The sequence below is a fragment of the Equus przewalskii genome, chromosome 19, assembly GCF_037783145.1.
Source record: "Equus przewalskii isolate Varuska chromosome 19, EquPr2, whole genome shotgun sequence".
NCBI classification, from domain to species: domain Eukaryota; kingdom Metazoa; phylum Chordata; class Mammalia; order Perissodactyla; family Equidae; genus Equus; species Equus przewalskii.
Window position 1 is genome coordinate 13,268,313 of NC_091849.1, and position 16,257 is coordinate 13,284,569.

The 16,257-nt window shown below is 46.7% G+C and overlaps 1 protein-coding gene and 1 long non-coding RNA gene across 3 annotated transcripts in view; one reads left to right on the forward strand and one right to left on the reverse strand.

Moving 5' to 3' along the window:
- LOC139077258 (uncharacterized) overlaps positions 1-7,879 on the forward strand; it is a 31,951-nt gene extending 24,072 nt beyond the window's left edge. Inside the window, exon 2 of the long non-coding RNA XR_011529612.1 lies at positions 1,489-7,879. This is a non-coding gene — a long non-coding RNA (uncharacterized lncRNA). The remainder of the gene's footprint in view (positions 1-1,488) is intronic.
- Positions 7,880-8,089: 210 nt separating this feature from the next.
- Positions 8,090-16,257, reverse strand: part of GFOD1 (Gfo/Idh/MocA-like oxidoreductase domain containing 1) — a 107,914-nt gene continuing 99,746 nt past the window's right edge. The window contains exon 2 of one of the 2 annotated variants that reach the window (XM_070584101.1): positions 8,090-15,288. In XM_070584101.1, the coding sequence (XP_070440202.1) occupies positions 14,369-15,288 (920 nt within the window). In that variant the 3' untranslated portion in view covers positions 8,090-14,368. The remainder of the gene's footprint in view (positions 15,289-16,257) is intronic. The other variant, XM_070584102.1, reaches the window with a different exon arrangement.

The following is a 16,257-nucleotide window of genomic DNA, read 5'->3' on the forward strand; positions in this document are numbered from 1 at the left end:
TGAAAGAGAACAGCACAAATGGTTCTTGAACCCTGGACATCCATTAGAATGACCTGAAGAGCTGTGATTGGGCCTCCTGGCAGATGAGTTCAATCCGAACCTCTAGGGGTGGAGCCAGGCTATCCATATTTTGTGAAAGCTCTCCAGGTGATTATAAGATGCACCCAGGGCTAAGAGCCACTGTTCCGCGACAATGATTTTTTTTTTTTTTTGAGGAAGATTAGCCCTGAGCTAACATCTGCTGCCAATCCTCCTCTTTTTGCTGAGGAAGACTGGCCCTGAGCTAACATCTGTGCCCATCTTCCTCTACTTTATATGTGGGATGCCTGCCACAGCATGACTTGACAAGCTGTGGGATCTGAACCACCAAACCCCAGCCTGCCAAAGCAGAGCATGCAAACTTAACAGTTGCACCACTGGGCCAGCTTTTTTTTTCTTTGCATGGGAAGATTCACCCTGAGCTAGCATCTGTTGCCAATCTTCCTCTTTTTTTTTTCCTCCTCAAAGCCCCAGTGCTTGGTTGTATATCCTAGTTGTAAGTCCTTCTAGTTCTTTTATGTGAGGCACCACCCCAGCATGGCAGCTGACAGACAGGGTGGTTCTGTGACCAGGAAGTGAACCCAGGCCGGCCAAGCAGTGAGAGTGCCAAACTTTAACTGCTAGGCCCTCAGGGCTGGCTCAGGACCATGATTCTAAATGGGCAATAGATGGAAGACAAAGACTCACCTAGAGCAGCACCTGCAGTAAGCGCACATCACACTCACCTGGAGGGCTCACAAGGCCAAGCCCCCGGAGTTGCTGATTTGCTAGGTCTGGGGTGGGACTGAGGATTCGTATTTCCAGCAGGTTCCCTGGGTGGTGCTAATGCTGTGGAGCAGGGTGCCAGGCTTTGAGAACTGCTAACCTGGAGGTAACTTTTCCGACTATGCTTGCCTGTCTCCAGCCTAAGAGTCCGTTGGACTAAGAGTGGACTTGGGGGGGGCTGGCCCCGTGGCCGAGTGGTTAAGTTCGTGCGCTCCGCTGCAGGCAGCCAGTGTTTCGTTGGTTCGAATCCTGGGCACGGACATGGCACTGCTCATCAAACCACGCTGAGGCAGCTTCCCACATGCCACAACTAGAAGGATCCACAACTAAAATATACAACTATGTACCAGGGGGCTTTGGGGAAAAAAAGGAAAAAATAAAATCTTTAAAAAAAAAAAAAAAAAGAGTGGACTTGGGGGCACAGGTAGGGAAGAGGGTAGTCTGATGAAGAATCCAAGCAAAATGATTACAGAGCACATAACTCCCATTGTAGTTTGTGCTCTCTCTCTTAGGTGTCTTGGAGCAGGAAAAAGTTGCCAGCTAGTAACCCAGAACATAAAAACCAGAATTGAACGTTGATTATATTGCTTTTCTTAGCTGAAATTAAAATCTCTTGAAACTCATACTAGAACAGGTTAAGTTTTGGGAAACAGCTTTAAAAAGGGTGTAATGGTCTATTCTCAGGCACCATGGCAAGCCAGCAACCGGGAGCCAGAGCTTTATCTCAAGACAACCAGCTTGCCAGGAGATTTGGGGCCCATTCTGACCTCCATGGGGCTTGTCTCGACTCCTTCACCTTATAAGGTAATTGCCAGGACTTCAGTCAGAGAATCAAGTCTGCGAACAATCTGATCCCAGAGGAAACGTAGCAGTGAAATGAAAACACGATGGGCGTGGAAGCCCCACAGTTCTCTGAATATAATACCCAGGCCTCTGCTGCTCCCTAGGGTCTAGGTCTTGAAGATGAACCCTGCCTGGGTCAGGCAAGGCCACCATGGCTTAAAGGAACGGTGTGTGAACAGGTGAAATCCGACAGGGCGGACAGTGGAATACAGTTCACAAATGCATGGACAGAGTGTTGGTAATATGGGAGGAGAGGGCTACGTGATGGATGAAACATTCCAGACAAGTGGCCATTAGCAACCACGTGGGAAGCAGAGAACTGAGAAGAATCTCCAATGAACTTATAAGTTCAGAACCATGCCTCGCAAACCAGACTCCTCCCATGAAATGTCAATGGATGCAGTGACGTGGCATAACACTCTAGGAAGTGACACAACATGGGGAAAATTCTAATCTCCAACAAGTAACCTCTCCTGTAGGACCCTACCACTGAGACTTGGACAAACCCACGGAGCCAAGCCACCTGAATGTGGGAGGTCCTGAGACGTTTAAAGTTGAGATTTGTAAGTGATTCCTTAACAGAGAGATAAGAATTTGGGTACCACAGTAAATTTCCCAGGTCACCAAGGCCCCTTTGGCAAGAGTCAGCCTGTAGCGAAGGCATACTTCGCATGGACTTGTCTTTGTGACACAGATGGACTGAGGCTCTGGGAGAATCTGCCTGGGGTTGAAGGTTTCACAACGCTATCCTCTGAAGCAGGCTTTGTTCCCTCAGATCTGAACTGCTCCCGAGTCCAGGGATCAATGGAAGTACATTAAACTGTACAGATACACCCCTGAGTTCCAGGGGATTTAACTTATCTGAGCATGTCGCTTGTGAAGAGGCTTTTTCCAAGCCCTTTAGCTGGGTCAAGGACACTGAAATGCCAGTCAAAGAAAGTATAAGGAGGCTTTAGTGCGGGCTTTTGGGGTTGTTTGCAACCAGGCTTGAGTTTGTTTCACAAGCCCTGGCCTGATTTCTGCAAAGCTTTCAACACGGAGGATGAAAGGCATTCCAGAGCTGAAAGGATTCTCTCCTCGCGAGTGCTTGGACTGTCAGTGGTAATGCCAGCTGTCTGCTGACTCCTGACAGGCTTGGGGGAGAACCCTTTCACGCCCCTAACACTCTGTGTTAACAGCACCCGTGAAAAGGAGATCATTTGTTTCCATAAAGAAATACAAATCGTCATTTTGCTTCTGGGTTCCCCAGAATGAGAGGGCTCTGAATGGTGGCAAAGAGGCAAATGAGAGTAGGTGTCCCCAAAATGTCAGTCTGGCTCCCCTGACCGAGGGAAAGCAGTGGGGCAGGGGAGGGGGCTGGAGCTGCAGCTCAGTTACCTAGGGAGTGTAAAACAATTTTTTAAAATTGTGATAAAATATGCAAAACACAAAATTTACCATCTTCCCATCTTTAAGTGTATAGTCCAGTGGCACTTAGCACATTCAAATGATTTTGCAACCATTGCCGCCATCGATCTCTGGAGCTTTAAATTTTTTTAATTAGAATTTTTAATGTTGATTTCTTTCAATAAAGCCGTTAAAGAGAATGAGGTCAGTCTTACATGCTGATGTGGAAAGATGTTAAAAATATATTACTAAGAGAAAAGGAGCAAGACACAGAACTGTGTGTACAGTATGTATAATGTGTGTGTATCCGCTCAGATGACTTCAGGGACAGAATACAACTGTTGATGGAGGTTACCTCTAGAAAGTGGACCTGAGGGTCTAGGATGGAAGGGGTTGTCGCTTTCATTGCATACCTCTTTGGACGGTGTGAGCCTTTTAATAAATGCCGGTGTTGTTCGCATTTAAAAAATTTCCAGCTACCTCTTCTGCCCGAAGATTCCTTCAGGTGGTGTGGTGCGGTACCCAAGAATCTGCTCAGAATAAGGTGGCGCTTTTGATTCTGGTGCACAGCTTTGTTTGGGAAACAATGCTTTGGAGCAAGAACTTCCTAAAAACAGGGGTTTGGAGATCCAGAAGGGGTCTTTGGATTTCAGAGTATCTATTTTAAACTAATTGTGGCATTGTTTAAGTCATATTCAATAAGAATGGAAAATTTTTACGTTTGAGAGTAAGGATCATGCTAAGGCTATTTCCGCCACACTCAGGGGTTCTCAGCTATTTTGTGCCACGTATATCTCTGGCAGTCTGGTGAAGACGATGGACCCCTTTTGAAATAATTTTTTTTCCCCGGAATAATATTTTTATATGTATAAAATAATACATGATTACAAAGTAACAAATTATATTGATATATAGTTACCCAAAATTTTAAGAAAATTGTGATAAGGCAGGGTGTGGGCTTTTTTTTTGAGGAAGATTAGCCCTGAGCTAACGACTGCCAGTCCTCCTCTTTTTTTGCTGAGGAAGCCTGGCCCTGAGCTAGCATCCATGCCCATTTTCCTCTACTTTATATGTGGGACGCCTACCACAGCATGGCGTGCCAAGCGGTGCCATGTCTGCACCCGGGATCTGAACCTGCGAACCCGGGCCGCCGAGAAGCGGAACATGCGCACTTAACCACTGCGCCACCGGGCCGGGCCCAGTGTATGGGCTTTTTACTGAAGTATTAAATAAGATCTGGCTGTCGTCTAATGATTTTTATAATTTCAGAGAAGTGATGAGTATGAGTGACATTTTAAGATATATGCAAAATGAATAATGAGAGCTGAAAATATATATAATTTCCATTGGTGATAAAGTCACAGACGCTGCTAATAAAACTGTAACTTGATGCCATAATTGGAGAAAATGCTAAATTTCAGTTCAAGTTAGTAAAAATCAAGATGTGTTTTTTTTTTTTTCTCCCATTCAAGTTCAAAGATTCCCCAAATCCATACTCTGGCCTAACTGAAGGATGAGGGAAGAGTTCAGTGGACAGGGAGAGGTTCAAGGTGGAGAATGAGGGCAGGCTGGGAAGGACTGAGACCCAGCATTAGGAGGGAACAATGCCTGCCTTTGTTTCCTGTGCAAGGATGAGGAAGCAAGTCAGATACAACATATATTAAATGACCTCAGTTTGGATGAATGAAAGCGAGAGGCCATTGTAAACAAGTAAGGGAGAAACCTGGATGTCACAACCAACCTGATGAGAGAGAAGATCCAGGACAAATCTGAGGCCTGAGCCAGGAAGTCCAAGACAGCAGAGGCCAGGCTGGATGTAGCTGATGAGCATCCGCTCCTGCTGGGCTGGGCCTGCTCCACTGGGGATTTTCTTCGGAGATGCTCTGGTGCAAGAGGAGAAAGCAGATGATAATGACGGTTTGGTGGTCAGGATCTCTGAAAGCTGAGGATGGGAGAGAGACCCTGTGTGCACAAAAAAAGGCTAAATGTCGGATTCCTGAGTGGAAAGTGTCCGGAATGCCCAGGAGGGGACTAACGCGCAGGGTGAAGTGGCAGATGTTAAATCCGCAAAGACTCCAGGTTTGGGGAATTGCAAATAGGAACAGCAACAAGAAAGGAGGATGGGATCCCAGGTGTGCCTGGGGTCTGGTGCTCATTTAACACTGTGGTTGGTACTGAAAATTTTCTAGCAAATGCCAAGAGTTCGATACCTTTGAACAGCTCTAGAAGTGAATCAGCCAGGCTTTTTAAAATTCCTGTAAGAATTCCTCCCTCATTCCTTCTCATCTGCTCTCCTCCTCCTCATACAAGCTGTTCTCAGAGCAGAGATTAGGCCTGTCAGCAGCAGAGGAGGCTCATTTCAGATCATGTAACACTGCCCAATCCTTGGAACCTTCCATGTCTTATAGGCACATCTCTGGCCTTTCATCAAATTTCCCCCCTTCATCTATTTTCACCCTTGGCATGAACTACCACTTCTGCTCCTGCCCTCTCTTCCCCGTGCTGCCCCCCACTACCGCCAGCTCCTCCTTCTCTTTTCTCTCCCCATCCCTTCCCTCCCACTTGCTTCCTCTGTGATACAGTTTTAGCACTTCACAGCCAGAATGATACACAGCTGTTCTTCCAGGCTAGCTCGCTCTTCTGCTCCATGGCAGAAACCTGAATGTCAAGTCCAGACCCCTTAGCCTAGCACACTGAAGAGCGACTGACTTCTCCAGGCTCACCGGTTAGCTACCACATCCCGGACAAGCAGCCCCAGCAGGCCTGGAAAGACAGTGGGGCTCTGCTCTTGCTCCCCTCCCTGTAGTCTCTCACTAGCTCTTATGCCAGCTTGGTCTTTGATTTTGAGGAGTCTGGAGTGCTTCACCACTCCCAAGGCAGCCTCAGACAGCCTGGTCTGACTGAGGCCTGATTTAGACCCTTCAGTGATCTCTGAAAGGGAGCGGGGGTTCAAGACTGAGAACTGCCTGGAGCCTTGAGGGCTTTGTGGACATAGTCTCCAAATCCACTGCAACCACTCAAGCTCCTCTTAGGGCTCCTCCTCCCCAGGGTGTCCTTCTTCCAAGGCACTGATGGCCAGTGATCAATGGGCAGAGACAATGGGGCAGACATCCATGTACACCCCAGACTGTAATTCTGGGATTGAGCCCCATCAATGTACAAATCATTGACCAAGAAATTAATTAATCTATAGTTGTCCAAGAAGGGTCTTTCAAGTTAGCCTTTCATTTTCATGGCTAAAGGGTTTGATCCAAGGTGATCAGAATCTGTGTAATATTAGGAGAGAAAGGTGTTCCCATAATTAGAATGAATTTCAGAGGAAGTCAAACAAGCAGCCTAGAGATGGTAAGTTCATCTTGTAGAGCTGTGGTTGGCCCACAGCAATGCTACCAACGCTGTCAGAACGCAAGTCATCTCTCAGGAATTTACCCAGTGGATGTAGACTCAGAGATAGGATTCAAGAGGAAGCCTGAACTTGAAATGACCAAGGCGAAGAATTTTGAATGTTTTGTGTCAGCTTTTTTGTGGCGGTTTGGCTCAAGTAAGCCATAATGCTGTCTAGCTGGCTGTGACTTGGCCCAAACTCTATGAAGTGGTATCTTTTTGACTTCTGTCGTCTACATGTCTTGGACAGCCTTCCAGCAGGGGGCACGGCTACAGACAAATGCACCTAGGGACTCAGATAGGGGCTTCTTAGACGAGATTAAGATAAATGTGGGTTAATAAAATGGGAACTGACTACTTAAAATGAGGTGAAATTATTTTTTTTCATTTCTATACAAACTTCTGCATACTTTGTATATGTGTAATTCATTCTCATAACAATTGTAGCAGTCATTTCACTCTCCAGACTGTATCAGCCAGACTTGTCAAAACAGGTGCTAAAAATGCACAAGATCAAAGAAGCAGGAGGTGAAACTAGCAAATGCTTCTGTGTATGTGTGTGTGTGTGTGTGCGTGCGCACGCGGTGGGGGTGTAGATAGGAGACACAGATTTCTCTCCATTTGACCAGTAAACAACGTGAATGACTTGCAATGTAATTGCGTCTATCCTTTTTAAACAGCAGTCCAGACTATGAAAGCAATGTGATCATAGCCTGTGATTTAGTAGGGCGCTGTATAATCCCTGGTTTACGTAATAAGAAATGGGCCTAATTGGAGAGAAACCAGCATCACAAAGAGATTCCAAATCTGTGAAGGAACCGCTAGCTCCACGATTGAAAATGTACATAAATGCTTAGGAGAGTGGAGTCTTCCATCAGGGGCTGGTTCCCAGGCCACTCTGCTGGAAGAACTCAGGACTGGACCCCATTGCAGCCATATTTCATATTTGGGCAAAGGGTGTTCTCAGCTTTGACAAAGCACTCTCTCCTACTGCCACCTTCAGAACTGATCTTAGATTTGCTACAGTGCCATAAGATATGAGAATGTTATGTGTGCATCATAATAATCCATGTGAATGCAGGGGTTTGCTGCAACTTTATTGTCTTAATGGATGGCCTGTGTTCTGAATGCATTAACATCAGGACCTGCTTTTGCATCCTTCTTACTAATTCTTAACTCTTTTCAAGTGAAGGAAAGCATGGCCCAGAAGAATTACCTGTATGCGTTCTCTAAGACAGCAGAGGGTGGAAAAGAAAGGTCAGCCAATCCATGAGAGAACTCATGTCATGCAAATTTGAAATTAGGCTGAGCTCAGTCCAAGATGGTTGCCCTTAAATGCTACTAAGAATGAAGTAAGCAAAGATGCTCTGGTAAATAGTCAGCTGTGCCGGTTAGAAAGTGTCTTTCAGAGCTTGGTGTGAGGTATTAGGTTAAGATATTAAAATAATAGAGAATTCTAAAATTTGGTCCCCAATCTAAAGTGTATGTTATCATCTTGTTGTCTGGACTAGCTTTTCACACACACACACACACACTCTCTCTCTCTCTCTCTCTCTCTGGATGTACCACCATCATTACCACCTCCGTTCTTGCTTCAGCTCTCACAAACTGACCAGGTGCCTAACTCATGAGCTGGAACACCTGGGACTAATAAAGAGGAAAACAGCTGGAATTGTATCTTCTCTTCAATCTTTATTTGCTACTTTCATTCCTTTATCCTACCAATGCAAATTGTGGAGGACAGCAGGAAGCCACCTTTGACATGGCACATGCCAGCTGGCTGAGTGATGCTAACCAGGGCCCCTGTGTGTTGCATCAGCGCCTGGGCCTGGAGCACAGACTGCACAGCGCAAGGCCCAGAAGGGAAGGCCACCTCCCACAGTAGTTTGGCCTTTAAAACACCAAGAACAGTTGCATCAGTGTCCTTTTTTTTGTTTTTTGTTTTTTTTTGCTTTAATAATAAAAGAGAAAACCAAAACCTTCTATAATTTATAAGCTATTTTTTGCTATCTACATTATATATAAAATATAGACTCTGTTGACTTTATAACACACATCTTTTCCCCTTGATAAATAACTCTTTAAAATATCTAGTATACATGCCTTGACATTTTATACATAAGTTTGGTTTTATACATATACATACATATATATATCCATGTTTGTAAAATACAATAAATATATACTCAACAATGACAACCAAACAAATGCAATTTTGGTGAAAAAAAAAAAAAAAAAAAAAAAGGACTGTAAAAGCACCAGGCAGCACACAGAAAGCTGTAATTGCTAGAAACTTCTCCCTCCCCTGGGCAAGGCACAGGGCAGAATACTAAATACATTTGGAGGCCTGAAAGAGAAGGAGGGGAGCAAAGGAGCTGGTCAGGTGGCTTGTTTTTTTGTTTGTTTCTTAACCTGGGTTAGAGTAGAATCACAAATAAGTCATCACATTTATCAGGAGAAACCAAGGGGCTCATTCAACAACTTAGCCCTTGTGATGGCTGCAGGGGACAACAGAGACCTCAAGGGGAAGGAGAGAGCGACACAGCAGACACCACGGTTATTCTGCAGGCCCTGGTCACACCCACCCAGGCAAACTTGAGGCCGCACTAAGCACAGAGCCATTGCATATGACATGGTCTCGTTATGACTCTACTCACTGCTGGGGTAAACAGAAGAGGGTGCCACAGATTCAAGAGTAGTCATAGTGCAACACTATCGGAGACTGACTGAGAGCCAGACGCTGCCCTCCCAAGAGCTCTGGCAAATAGGGACTGTGACGTGGGGTAGAGAAAGGTCAGGAGGCCACCACCTTCCATCGCTAACTGATGTGGTCACTCAAATACAGTACCGGCTTCCCTTCCAGACCCCAATGAGACCACTGACTCCATCAGCTCTTAAAGCAGCACAGGAGGTCTTCACTCCTCTTGTGAGGAGTCCTGAGAGCCTGACTCAGGGCTGTCCCCTGAAACTCAAGCCCTCCCCTTCTGCCACTTCTCTGCCCAGGGTGGGACAGGCTGGGCAAGGCATGAAGCTGCGGGTAAAGGGTGAAGCCACGCTGCAGACACACGTGGCTTTTCTTTCATTGCTCCCCTCCCTGTCCCCAAAGGGGAACTGAAATGTGGGGCTCTGATAGTTGATTTTTTTTTAGGAGCTCCCTAATGTCATGGCCCCTGCCCTATAAACTTTAGGGCTTTGATGGCCAAAAAAATTAGGAAGTGGGTGGAGCAGGAGTCCTAAGCTAGTGAAGGCCTAGCTCTGTATCTGGAAGAGGGGTGGGGGCGATATAAGTAGAGTTGACCTCAGGAAATCCCAAAGGCAAACATCTGAATTTACGTCCCCCATCCTTGCCAAATACAGTACAAATTAGGGATAATTGTCCACATTACAAGCACAATGGAAAATTTTAAACAGTTTTCTGAGCAATTCAAGACACAATTGAGTTTCTGAAAAATTGATTCAGCTGCGACAGTTGGGGACTACAGCCCATTGCAGGTCTGAGTTCTAACTGCGACTCTTCCAGCACCCAGCTGTGGGTCCTCAGACAAGTCCTTCCTCCTCTCCGAGCCTCCCTGTCCCCATCTGAGAGCTCTGAAGATGCTGTGTAAGGCAGGATGTGACTTAGAGTCAAGAAAACTGGGCTTCTAGGCCTGGCTCTAACACTAAGAAGAGGTGTGACCTTGGCCATCATAACCTCTCGGGGACGTAAAATCAAGGAACTGAATATATGTGGCTCTGAAGTCCCTTCAGATGCCAGTGGATTTACTTCTCCCCAGGATATCATTAGCAGTGAATTTCCCTCCTTGACCGCAGGTCAAATTCAACAGCTGCGGCTGTGAGACAAGATGAAGAGAGTGTAAAGGTACAAATGCAACACACAGCTAAACCCCGGGTCACAGACAAATGAACTTTAAGAGGCCCACTCCCTGAGAAAAGACGGTTTCCTATGTTATACTCAGACCACAAAGACCAAAGTCCAACGCCATCTATAATAATCAGCCAATGACGTTTTGAAAATCCTCAACTCTGCGGTTTGCTGCATCACCTTCAATCAAAATCAACTTAGGAAGTCCATTCTAAAAGAAGCTGAGTGATATTTCCATTTTGGAAGGGGAAGAAAAACCGACTACTTCTGTTTGCAGCTCCATAATGAACCTTCTGGCAGAACATCAAATGTGGCATCCTGCTCAAGAGGAGGATGTCAGCGGCAGTAGAGTGGAGCCCCATGCAGGTCCCATTCGGCTCTAATCACAGTTGCTCCAGAGGGCATGAGAGCAGACCCCCAGCAGCGTTCGACAGGGAGTGCTTTCCTGCCTGGCGACAACTGCAGAGGCACAAATTTTCTCTCTTGGGAGGCAACATGGTTTGGAGGAGAAGAAAGGTTTTGGATTCAGGTGACCCCACTTCTGCTTAATAGTTGTATGACTTACTCTTCCTCTCAGAGCCTTGATTTTCTCATGAGTAAAATGGGAATAACAATTCCCAATACTATAGGGTTTTTATGGATTAAATGAGATAATATACTTAAAATACTGTGCACACAGTGGATAATCCAGAAATGTTGGAGCACAGAGGGTACTGGGATGGCTCTGCAGATGGAGAAAGGTCCAGAAGAAGTTCATCTTGAGTTGGAGTCAGCCACGACTGACCCTATAGTCAGATAGACCTGACACAGAGGTATCTGCCATCAGGTAGGCTAACAGGTATCTGTGGTACCCTGCAACGCCTCTCCCATTGAGGGGAGAAGTCGGAGAGAAGCTGACAGTGGTCATGGACTCTCTCTCCAGAAGAAAACTCCAAAAATCCAAACTTTCCACACAAGCACAGAGCGTTCCCAAACACTTGTGGCTACTGGGTAAGAACCCCTGACCTACACCCTCCCTCAGAATTTGGAATTTGGGACATCTGCAGAGGCAACTAGTGGCATGAGCAAAAACTTCCAGTACCAGAGGTATCCACACAATGATGGGAACAAATCAGGCAAGGGGGACTAAATGTGATGACCCTGAAGTGGTGCCTCCATGACACCGGGTCCTTGAAACACATTAAAGCAGAAAGGGGCTGGGATATCTTCCTAGGTCAAAGTCAGCTGAAGATCCCCAGACCCCTGAGAGCACTATTAGAGGGGCTGGGCTGAAACAAAGCCCTTCTACAGAATGTTGTAGAAAGCTTGAGATTTCAGCTTCATATTACGGTTCCCAACCCAGTCTTTGCAAATGGTAGGACAGGGACAAAAAAGAGCCCTTAAGAAGTAACATAAACCCATTTACTGTAATTTTTGTATTAAAAAAATGAACTATCTAGGTCTTTTCTTCCTCTCATTCCTGCATCTACCTACTACATGCATTTCAGTAGATAAAATTTGAGTACACTTACTAAAATATTTTTCATGCTTCTTTTAAGAATATATATTCTTTCTATATACCCGAGCCTCAAATGAGAATTTCTGTTTTAGACACTGAATATTTATCACAGAGCTCAGAGGCCTTTGAGGGGAAGAAAACTCCCAAGTATTTTGGGTAAGTACAGAAACATAAATTGAAACTCCAGGAATATCTCTACTTAGATTATAAACGATGTAGAAAAATGAGACCCATAGAGACACCAAGTTTCCTTGCCCTTCATCCTTAATCACAGCCTTTTAGGCTAGCTAGAAAAACAAATTCTTTCCACTCAGTTTCCACAAAAGCTGTTTATCCAGGGGGCAATTTAGGAGAACCTGAACCAAGAGTCCACGGCATGGCCCTCTGCTTCAGCTGTGACTGGGAGACTCCCATCCTACCACATTTCTAGTTCTGAACTGAAAGCTACAGACGCTGGCATGCTCACCATGAAGTCTGTCAACAGATCAGGGAGCATAACGCACCATCGAGACTTTCAGCTGAGTAGCCTTACCGTTGCCGTCAGGCCACAAGGAAGTAGGGTGATTCTCTCCAGGAAGGCAATTCTTACTCCTCTGTGCTAGAAAATGACCAACATTCCAGTGGAGTTTGGAAAAGCCCACACGGTACCCACGGGCAGCCTGGGCATCACAGTATATTGACCCTGGGAGGAGAATGGAGGATGTAACTGATCTCTCAGTTGTGCTGCTCGTTTTCAGATTCTGCCTACTCAGCTCCTGGGGGCGCACTCCCGGCCCCTTATAGACCCTTCTAGTTCTCTTGCCAGCGATCTGAAGAGAAGTCTAAACCTCGGTTGTGTGCCAAAGACAACTGCTGGATGTCTGCGACCTGTGAACAAAAGCTATGCACAGTTACAAGTCACGGTCTCCACATCCAGCCTCGACAAATGTCTTCTGTGGGGTGAAGGATTGTGAAAAGAACAAAAGGATGACTCCCTGTTTGCAAAATGTATTTGGCTTGGTCTGTCTTTCAAGACCAGGTCTGAGTTTTTTTGGAACGATTTTAGTGACATTTGGTGGCAGTGAGCATTCACAAACCCATGTTTGTATGTCTGTGAGTGTGTGTGTGACTCTGGTTATTCCCCTTTGACCTGACCCCTCGTCCGGGCCTGCAGCTTGCCATCTCCAATAAAGCTCTGTAAGCAGAGGGTGACAAGACAAGAGAGACAGAAGACCAAGGAGAGGAAGAATGTGTTTTCCAACATTAGCCTTCTCAATGCTACACGGACATACACCTCAGAGCGCTCTGAAGCCCCCGTTTTAGAAACACTGAACATTATGTTCCTGTTGTCCTTTTGTTTTGTTTTGTTTAATACCTATTCAAAAATTTTCAAGTGTCAGAATCGTCAAAGGTTAAAGCTAAGGAAAAGAGCCTTGACTTTTTTTTTTGTTTTTTTTTTTTTAAGGGAAGAGGATTCTATCTAGTGGAACTGAAGGCTTGCCGTTTTAAATCCCCAAAGCTGGGGGACTCTCCTAAAAGCCCTTCCTCAGCTTGGTAGGAGAGATGGGTGTTGGAGCCCAAAGCAAGTCCAGGGCTGGCTCCCTTGCCCTTCCACTGGGGGATCCCCACTGTAACACTGGGGCCCGCAGCCACCCCCAGTCCCTGAGGCCAGCGTAGCGAACCCCTGGTCAAGCCCACACCCCCTGCTGTCTCCTCGGGCCTGCCTGGAGAGCCGTGTGAAAGGACAACCTCAACACTTCACTGCTGAATCCCTCTCACACCCATATCCACTCTGCCGGAAGTAGTGTTATAACGTGGCTCCTTGCAGGTTCTTAATTGTTGACAGATTCAAAGGGATATTTTATTCTCTGCCTTGGCTGTTTGGATGTGCTCTTGCTCTTTCCTTTGGGCTTCAGGGAACCGTCTCTCTGCTTGCTGTTCCTGGCACTCCCTCACCCCACCTCAGGCCAGGTGAAGGGCAAGCAACCGATTAGGAAGACACTCCCTCCTGCTTCCTATGAGGAAGCCCAATCAATCAAGAAAGCTGTACACTCTGCTACCAAGTGCTTTTTCCTTCAGACACTTGAAGTGGCTTCCTGGAATTTGAACTCTCACCTTAGCCCACTGCACCCCTACCCGTCCCCAGACTAACCGGCTTGTGCGGGCATGTGAGATGTGCTTTCTCCTGCCAGTAGTGGGTGTCAGGGAAGCTGGCACCAACTGAGCTTGCCATCCCATTCAGGGCCTTGACCCCGCAAGAGCATTTGGCTTGCAAAGGAGGCCAAGGCGTGGCGAGGGGATGAGGTGCAGAGGGAAGCAACTCCTCTCTCCATAAAGGGTAGCAGAAGCCACTAAACCTCCGCCCTCTCATGCAAATACCCAGCAGGAAGGGCAGGCCGTCTGAACACTCCCAGGATATCAGCTGAGCCCCTCAACAGTTCTGTTTGGGGGTATTCCCCTGGGCTGGGCCTCACCTTCCCAGATGCCATTTACTCACACTGCCCCTTCACTTCCCCACGCCCACACTCCTTGAGGCTACCTCTTTTTCATGCATTTCCCCCTCTCTCGGACCCACGCAGAAGGCCTAAGCCCCCCTAGGTCCCCAGTCCATGCTAACAGTACAGGGACATCCTGCTCCGGCGCATGGCCTCGCTGATCAGGTAGGCGGGGCTCAGCTCTGGCTCCTCGGTCATGATGGCAATGTTCTGCCACTCGCCTGTCTGGCTGGACCTCTTGATGGTGTCCACCACGCACAGGGCATAAAGGCAGTCATCGAAGGTGGCGGCCATGGTGAGTGGCCGTCCATCCCACGTGCGCCGGTCATCCTGGTCCTGGAAGGCCTGGCGCACGGCCTGCATCATCTTGATGGTGCCGCGCAGATAGGGCGAGGGGATGTCACTGAAGGCCTTCTCGGGCAGCAGGGAGTTGCTGACGGGCGTGGCATCCTGCAGCAACAGCTCCTGCTCTGGGGCGCTGTTGCGTTGCCCGTAGAGGTCCGTGCCCACTGCCAGCAGGCGCCCAGCTGAGCCCACCACGGTGACGTCCTGCTTGAACTCGCCAGGCACGTTGAAGTTGAGGGTGACCGTGCAGCACACCCCGCCCTCCAGCACCATCTGGAAGGTGCAGAAGTCGTCGCTGGTGATCTGGCGAATGCCCTTGATGTGGTCGGTCTGCTTCACGAAGGTCTTGAGCAGCCCGTGGACCTTGACGGCCTTCTGGCCGGTGAGAAAGGTGAGCAGGTCGATGATGTAGGTGCCTACCGAGTGCAGGCCGCCGCCGCCCATCAGGTCGTCACAGCTCCAGTTGTACTTCTTGCCCAGCAGGCTGCCGCTGTGCACCTGCACCTCGCACACCAGCAGCTCGCCCACGTAGCCCTCCTCGATGAGCTGCTTCATGCGCACGAAGGCCGGCAGGAAGCGCAGCACGTTGCCCATGATGCTCATGAGCTTGGGGTAGTAGTGGGCGGCCGACATCATGCGGAAGGCATCCAGCGGCGTGGCCGTGCGGTCGCAGATGACGTTCTTGCCGATGCCTGCGGGCAGAGGAAAAAGAACGGATCAGGGCGCTGGGGCGGAGGCAGCGGTGGGGGCACTGTCGCCCCCAGACGTCAGTGCTCAGAACAGGAACCGGACCTGATCACAAGTCCATATTACAATCTCAAAATATTTTACAACGCCTTTTATTGATCCAAAAATAACACATTCTATATATTTCAGTATTATTTTAAAGATTTAAGTCGAATTATATAATTTTAGCATTAAACCATAGGCATTGATTTAAAGATGAAGATTTATTTTAATATATAATAGCCTATATTTTAGAAATATTTTTAAATATTTGCCAATATAATACAAAATGCTTCATTTAATATTTTATGGTAATCTATAACATTTTATATACAAATATATTTTACTTATAAAATATTTATATATTTAAAATATTATTTAAATATTTACGTTATATTTTTATATTATATCTTATATTTATATAGGATAGTTCCATTAAAGTATACAATATAATCTTTTTACATATAAAATATTTTATTAAAATTATTTTACATATGGAATGTTTTGTTTTATTTTATATGTAAAATATAACTTTTGTTAAAAATATCGTATGTAGAGAAGAGAATAGTGTCTCTAGCTGGACAGAACCAGAATATATAAGTTTATATATTATGTGTCATGGCCAAAGTGAGTGTGATTAAGTATGAGGAAGGCTTTCTTACGGACATCCTTCAAAGGTCTAAGCTCTTAGCTGTCTCCCCCACAACCACCAACAAAGGATTATATTTTAAGCGTTATCTTGCCTGTTTATTCTGCATTATGGATTAGGGCTGGCAGGGGTCACAGATGTGTTTGTTTAATGTTTCCCTGCTCCTTACGGGAAGGGTGGACCCTCCCTGCATCTGAGGGGTGGGCAGTGGCTGGTCCCTCCCCGACCCCCATCTGTGTCACGATGGGATTTGGTGCTTTTGGCCAGTGCAGCTGAGGCCAAATAA